At 37.4% G+C, this 7732-nt stretch overlaps 2 protein-coding genes across 2 annotated transcripts in view; one reads left to right on the forward strand and one right to left on the reverse strand.

Moving 5' to 3' along the window:
• The window catches only part of ranbp3a (RAN binding protein 3a), a 386526-nt gene that overhangs the window by 357207 nt on the left and 21587 nt on the right, over window positions 1–7732 (forward strand). The gene's annotated exons all lie outside the window — the stretch shown is intronic.
• On the reverse strand, window positions 106–7718 carry ddx49 (DEAD (Asp-Glu-Ala-Asp) box polypeptide 49). Its single transcript, XM_051912690.1, has 13 exons — window positions 7461–7718; window positions 6627–6750; window positions 6441–6526; window positions 6188–6309; window positions 5914–6101; window positions 3553–3693; window positions 3320–3395; window positions 3159–3235; window positions 2957–3054; window positions 1704–1778; window positions 1485–1573; window positions 1331–1402; window positions 106–352 (listed from the first exon to the last, which is right to left on the reverse strand). Exons 1-13 carry the CDS (start codon window positions 7573–7575, stop codon window positions 206–208), a joined length of 1410 nt encoding a protein of 469 aa, XP_051768650.1. The 5' UTR covers window positions 7576–7718; the 3' UTR covers window positions 106–205.

The raw sequence follows: 7732 nt of genomic DNA on the forward strand, positions 1-7732 counted from the left end.
AAGTCCCATTATTTAATATCAATGCAGTTATTTCTGTGTCTTCATATTCACTAAAGTAATAGTATACTTTTAGGATACACAACTTATTTATTTAGGAACTCAACATAGTTCAAAAAATGCTGTTTATTTTGAAACATTGATCAGATATTTTATACATTGGTTTATGTTATATACACATACGTAAATCTACAATATCGACAACACTTCACGCATCGACTGCCGTCGTTTCTGCCTTCTGTTTTTTCTTTTCCTTTTTGTTCTGGAGGCTTTCTGGATTTTTTCCTTTCAGTTTCTTCCTGTTTCTGCTGATCTTGTCTAGTTCATTTCTCCTTTTTTCTTCCAAATCTGGATCCTGTGATTGATAAGGTCGGGGGGGGAAAAAATGCATAGTTAATATCTGAAAAAACCACAATCACCATATAGTCGTTATGCAAGTACTTTAAATTTTGTCATCAAATCTAGACAAAATGGCTACTTTTTCTGTTTTGGTTAAAGGGGTAGTTCACCCAAAAATGAAAATAATGTCATTTATTACTCACCCTCATGCCGTTCCACACCTGTAAGACCTTCGTTCATCTTCAGAACACAAATTGAGATATTTTTGTTGAAATCCGATGGCTCAGTGAGGCCTGCATAGCCAGCAATGACATTTCCTCTCTCAAGATCCATTAATGTACTAAAAACATATTTAAATCAGTTCATGTGAGTACAGTGGTTCAATATTAATATTATAAAGCAACGAGAATATTTTTGGTGCGCCAAAAAAACAAAATAACGACTTATATAGTGATATGCCAATTTCAAAACACTGCTTCATGAAGCTTCAGAGCGTTATGAATCTTTTGTGTCGAATCATGATTCGGATCGCATGTCAAACTGCTGAAACCGCGCGACTTTGGCGCTCCGAACCGCTGATTCGACACAAAAGATTCATAACGCTCCGAAGCTTCATGAAGCAGTGTTTTGAAATCGGTCATCACTATATAAGTCGTTATTTTGGGTTTTTTTTGGCGCACCAAAAATGTTCTCGTCACTTTATAATATTAATACTGAACCACTGTACTCACATGAACTGATTTAAAAATGTTTTTAGTACATTAATGGATCTTGAGAGAGGAAATGTCATTGCTGGCTATGGAGGCCTCACTGAGCCATCGGATTTCAACAAAAATATCTTAATTTGTGTTCCGAAGATCAACGAAGGTCTTACAGGTGTGGAACGACATGAGGGTGAGTAATAAATGACATTATTTTCATTTTTGGGTGAACTAACCCTTTAATTTATAAACTTTTCTGATAGTGTAATATGTTTAAGAATAAAACAACTCACTTTTCCCTCCAGAATCATCTGCTTCCTTTTGTTTATCTTCTTTTTCTCATCAAAATCAGTGGACTCTAGTTTCTATAACGGAATTAACAATTGTAAGATTTTGATTGCGTGTGTTATATATAAATGTATATGTATATTGAAAAAGTCTTCTCACAATTTCACACCGTCGTCTTGTTACGTTGACTTGGGTGAGGATCTTCAACACCTCTGCCTCTTCAACAAGAAACTCCTTCAGTTTCACCTCTAAACACACAAAACAGCAGTCATAAACATACTCTTACAACACGCAATTTAATATAAAGTCCATTACTATTACTTGCATTTAGAAATTGATTCGAGAGTAAAGTGCTCTCTGAGTGTTTTGTGAACTTACGGGTCTGTTCCTCGACAGCACTGATGAGGTGGATGTCATACTGTGTGACTAGAGTGATTGACACACCATTTCGGCCTGGACAACAGGAAGAGGATATTATAAAACAGATGGTCCAGTCCTGAATTTGGATTTGTGTTACAGCAATCCAATTAGAACTACTACTGCTGCATTAAAATATGCGGTTTACAATGTGTTTTTTGCAATGGTTCAGCACTGTGTCTGTAACACTATGCAGCCCTAAATTGAAACAAGTGTACAGTGATCATATCAGATGTTGGTAACACTTTAGTATGGGGAACAATTCTCACTTTTAACTAGTTGCTTATTAGCTTGCATATTGGCTGTTTATTAGTACTGTCTTAATCTGCATGACCTTATTCTATATCCCTTAATCCTACCCAATACATGAACTTAACCACTACAACAACTACCTTTTGAGCTATTAATAAACAGTGAATAAGGAGTTTGAGGCAAAAGTCGTAGTTATTACTGAATGTGTTACCCAGATGTTATATCACGTCAGAGATGATATCTTTTAGCACAGTGGTTTTTCAACTGGTGGGTCACACTCACAACCCTAAAACGGGCCGCAGATCTTTCTGACAGTCTTAAAGGGGTGGTATAATGCCACTTTTACAAGATGTAAAATAAGTCTCTGATGTCCCCAGAGTGTGTACGTGAAGTTTTAGCTCAAAATACCCCACAGATGATTACATTTGTCACTTTTTGAGGGTGAGCAAAAACGCTCCGTTTTTGTGTGTGTTCCTTTAAATGCAAATGAGCTGCTGCTCTCAAGAAGAGGGCGGAGTTTCAGGAGCTCGTGTTAGCAGCGCTGATTACCTCATGCAGACTCAAAGTGTTAGAAACTGTTCAGCCTTTTATGTTCAAATCGAAGTCGGACAATGATGGAGAGACTCAAGAAGAAGTGACAACATGCAGAATGAAACAGGACGTTTCTGAATGGTTAGTTGATGAATTTATGTAGCTGATGTGGGATATCTTAAAGTCATTGATTAGAATATTCTGTCATGATAATCTATAAATCGCTCGTGTGGGAACTGTTGTAAGATCCTACAGAGACAGAGAATATATGCTGCATGAAGATAGAACAGCTATAGTTTAATCTTGCTTTTATGACATGCTATTGCATTTGTGTTACATTCTGTATAGCAATAACATGGCCTCATCCCTTTGTTGTGTGTTCACGGGGGCGGGGTTGACATTCAGTTGTGTTAACAGAGCTCTAAACTCACCAGCTCGAGCGGTTCGTCCCACTCTGTGGATGTAGATTTTTGGCAAACCTGGAGTGTTGTGATTAATAACAACTTGCACTGTAGGAATATCTAAACCCCTTCAGATAAGAACAGAACAAACACAAGAAAGCTGAATAAATTAGAAAATGCCAAAGAGATTACGAGCAATGGTGAGGTGTGCTGAGAAACGTTTGCTCTGTACCTGGCAGCGACATCTGTGGCTATGAGAATTTTAAAGACGTTGGACTTGAACTTTGCAAGGTTGGCAAAACGCTGTCTCTGAAAGGGGAAGAAAATAAAAAGCATTAGTAGACATTAGGCACTGAGTGAGAATCAATTTTAACTACGTAACGGGTCACTTACCTGCTTCATCATTGAGTGCAGAGAGATGGTTGGGAAATTGAATTCACGCAGCATCATTGTGAGTATCTGACAGTTCCTGGAACATTTACACCACAGTATCACATAATATCATCATCATCATCATTATTATTAAATAATAGATTTTTACATTTTCTTTTGGAAATGTGAGGGGTGCATGTATAATAATTTAATTGCTTGTATAATTATAATTTTTTCAGAAACTGAAAACTTACTTGCATGTGTTAGTGAATATTATGATAGACCAATCATCATGTTCATCCTGGAACTTTTGGATAAGATGGACCAAGTAAGCATCTTTGACTTTCTCAGGAGTGAGGATGAATCTCTGATCCAGTTCTTCTACAGTCTGCACCCTGAGAGAGAGAGAGAGCCATGTCAAATAAAAATAATATTAGGCCTTTGTCAGAACAGTTTTAATGTCTATGATAACCCTTTTCCACCAAAATAGTGTTTATGAAAGTCTCTGAATCAGCCCACATTCCCACTGACTTCAGAACCAAATGATGACATAACTGCCTACATTTCAACATAACCTGTCCACAAACGAAGTCTCACTCCTAGTTTTGAAAACATATTTTAAGTAATTTAAATATATTGGTAGAATATCGCATGGCTGGAAAGACCTCTCAGCCAATCAGATTCGAGAACCAGAGAGAATTGTTGTATATATTAAATTTAATTAAATTCATTTATAGTATATGAATTAGTTCTCTCTTGTTCTCTGTGGTTCTGTTGACTCAAGACCGATCGGATCGGTCCAATTCACGAATGAATCGCTCAGTGGTATTTGCAAACCGATTTACCAGGCTAGTTGAAAAGAATCAGCTCGTTCATGAATCGAACACCGCTATTCACGTTTTATTTTTTCAAAATAACAACTTGTTTTAATAAAATGTAGTGGAGTAAAAAGTACAATATTATGCTTTGGAATGTAGTGAAGTAAAATTAAAAGTTTCCCAAACTAAAAATACTCACTTAAAGGGATAGTTCACCAAAAAAAAAAAAAAAAAAAAAATGTAAATTTGATGTTTATCTGCTTACCCCCAGGGCATCCAAGATGTAGGTGACTTTGTTTCTTCAGTAGAACACAAATTATGATTTTTAACTCCAACCGTTTGCCAGTCGTATAATGCATGTCAATGGGAACAAAATCTCAGAGTAAAAAAAAAAAAAAAAAAAAAAAACAACATGCACAGACAAATCCAAATGAAACCCTGCGGCTCATGACGACACATTGATGTCCTAAGACACGAAACGATCGATTTGTGCGAGAACCGAACAGTATTTATATCATTTTTTACCTCTAATACACCACTATGTCCAACTGCCTTGAGCATGCGCACGGCATCCGGTGCGTGAGGTGTGTACGCGCTCTGGCATAGTTTACGCAAGCGCCGAAAGTGATCTCTCGCGCGTATATGTCACTCATTGTTAACACAGTGCACAAACATTGTAGGTATGACGGCTAATCAAAATCGTATTTACTTGCGCTTATCCGGATTGTTCAAACCGACTTGAAACTAAAAGATTACATTCTCTCGCGCGAACTCATTCAGGAGTGGTGACTTTCCACGTATTCCCTGCTCGCCTGAAGTTATGGTTGATTGCTCTTCGGCTGGATATCAACACACCCATTAACGTAAAGTTGTTGAGGGTCGGCAGAGATGATTTTCCCCTGATGATTTTACATACCAGGAGAGAATCACGTACGACTCAAACCATCAGCTGTGCCTATGGTTTTTCCACATCCAGGTATGTGAACAAGATCTTTGTATGTGTCCTTTTAATTTGTAAAGTTAAAAATGATTAATAAAATGAAGTTTTTTAGTGGTTTACTTCCATTTGTATAACAACTGTTGTACTACAGGCACCATGTTTAAACTACGCCAGAGCGCGTACACACCTCACGCACCGGATGCCATGCGGTGTATTAGAGGTAAAAAGTGATATAAATACTGTTCGGTTTCTCACGCAAACCAATCTTAGGACATCAATGTGTCGTCACGAACCGCAGGGTTTAATTTGGATTTGTCTGTGCATGTTTTTTTTACTCTCATAGATTTTGTTCCCATTGACATGCATTATATGACTGACAGACCGCAACGGTTGGAGTTAAAAATCATCATTTGTGTTCTACTGAAGAAACAAAGTCACCTACATCTTGGATGCCCTGGGGGTAAGCAGATAAACATCAAATATTCATTTTTGGGTGAACTATCCCTTTAAGTACAGTAATAAAGTCAAAATACTTTGTTAGTGTCCACCACTAGCTCTGTGTCATCTAGTTTTCCTTTTCTCGGTGAAAACATTATTACCCAAACCAGCTACTAATGTTGAACCTCCTGATTTGAAACCAGTACCAAGCTGAATTTCTGGCACAAAAATATCGTTCTAGGCAGCAATATTAATAAGTGTGTTTTACTTGAAGTGGCATTGCGCAGACCGATCGGTGTATGACATCAAAGTACCGCGATTTGAAAGCATACAGAGCCGTTCGATCAGTTTGCGCAGCGCTGCTTCAAGTCAAACTTCTATCTAAACATTCTCCTGACACACTTTCGAGCATGACTTACTCTGATTTGTGCTCCCAGAAGAAAGGCCGGTTCATGGCGATGCTCTGCAGCTGCTGCAGCGTGTCCGTGAGCGTGGCACTGAACAGCAGCGTCTGGCGTTTTGCGGGCACAGCACTGAGAATGACCTCTAGATCTTTAGTGAAATCTGTGCAGCCCTGCTCTAAAAGACGATCAGCTTCATCCAGGATCTGCCGAAAAACACGCGACAATTCCATGAAAACAAACTAGCTTAAAAATGTAGGTAGATAAAACAATAAATAGATCAGAATCTTACTAGAAATTGGATTCTTTTCAGGTTAACCGTGTCAGAGCTTCGGATGTGATCAGCAAGTCGTCCCGGAGTAGCAACAACAACATGTGGCTTTTTCGACATCTCCAAACCCTGAGTGACCATGTCTAATATAAGGAAAATAAAAAAATAAAGTATGTCCCTTAAAGTGTCCTTATTATACTTTTTCGGATATTACCTTTCATTCACATTTTACACTGTTTTTGCTTTGTAAGTAGAGCTCTGAATACTCTCTTACCCATTCCTCCCACAACGATGCAGTCCTTTAAGCCTAAGGGCTTCCCTAATGCTCTGAACTGTTCTGCAATCTGGTAAGCAAGCTCTCTGGACAGAAAACAGACAAAAGTTATGTCATTTGTTTGAAATATCTACAGTATTTGTAAATAAAGATTTTAATGTTCTGGATATAAAGTAAAAAGTAAACCTGGTGGGTGTTAACACCAAGCAGAAAACACCATAAGGGTCCTCAGATAACTTCTGCAGCACTGGGAGAACAAATGCTGCCGTTTTTCCACTTCCAGTTTTTGCACAGCCCATGCAATCCCGACCTATGTGAAAGACAGAAATCAGATTAAGCAAATAATAATAATAATAATAATACAAACAACTTGGTTTTGTTCAATGTGAGCCCCGATGACAGGCAAAAAAACACACTTTATTGTCACATTAGTTTTGAGTTTACAGGGTCTAAAAAGAGTTGAAGCATTCTGCAGCTGCCAACTACAAATGAAAGAGCATATTGTCTTGATTACATGTAAACATTTGTTTTTTTAATGTGTAGTGGTCTATAAAAGCATGAACGTAAATCCAGTCATCATGACACAGATGCAACTGATATCTCATACACATATAATATTCATATGTATATAATTCATATAAACATGATCACAATACATGTCATTCTGGTCACAAAAGTTAACAACAGCCGAATTGATAAATGTAATAATAGAAACATAAAGGCACACAAAATACAATAACAGTCATTATTGTTATGCGTTTTATTATTTTTTTTAATTATAATAATAGTCTAATCATCATGTAGCTATTGTCAAAAGCAAAAATATCATTTCTTTCCTCCACAATTACTTGTTAGTAAAATATTAAGACAATGTTAAACCAAGAATAAACACTTTTTTAAAGGTTTTGTTGTTGTTGAAGTTGTTGTATTAATACGATCAATGTAAAGCCTATTAATGAACCTGATCTAGTCATTATATGGCTTTTACAGTTATTATAAAAATCAGAAAAACATCTTTACCCTCCAATATGGCAGGAATGCATTTCTCCTGTACAGGGGTCGGTCGGCTGATGCCCATCTGCTTACACTGCTGAATCAACCACTCGTGCAGTCCGAGAGACTCAAAAGTGGCCATTTTCCACTGGGTTATTTAAAAACGAAATGTCCGAAACATAAACTAGTCTATTAATGTTGCTTTGAGCGCCTTTAAATACCCTTTAAAAGTTGATAACAAGCTTCCTCGTGCGAATCTGTGACGGTCGCGTGTATTAGACGTCATGTGATGACGCGTT

The sequence above is a fragment of the Ctenopharyngodon idella genome, chromosome 11 (assembly GCF_019924925.1).
Source record: "Ctenopharyngodon idella isolate HZGC_01 chromosome 11, HZGC01, whole genome shotgun sequence".
Taxonomy (NCBI): domain Eukaryota; kingdom Metazoa; phylum Chordata; class Actinopteri; order Cypriniformes; family Xenocyprididae; genus Ctenopharyngodon; species Ctenopharyngodon idella.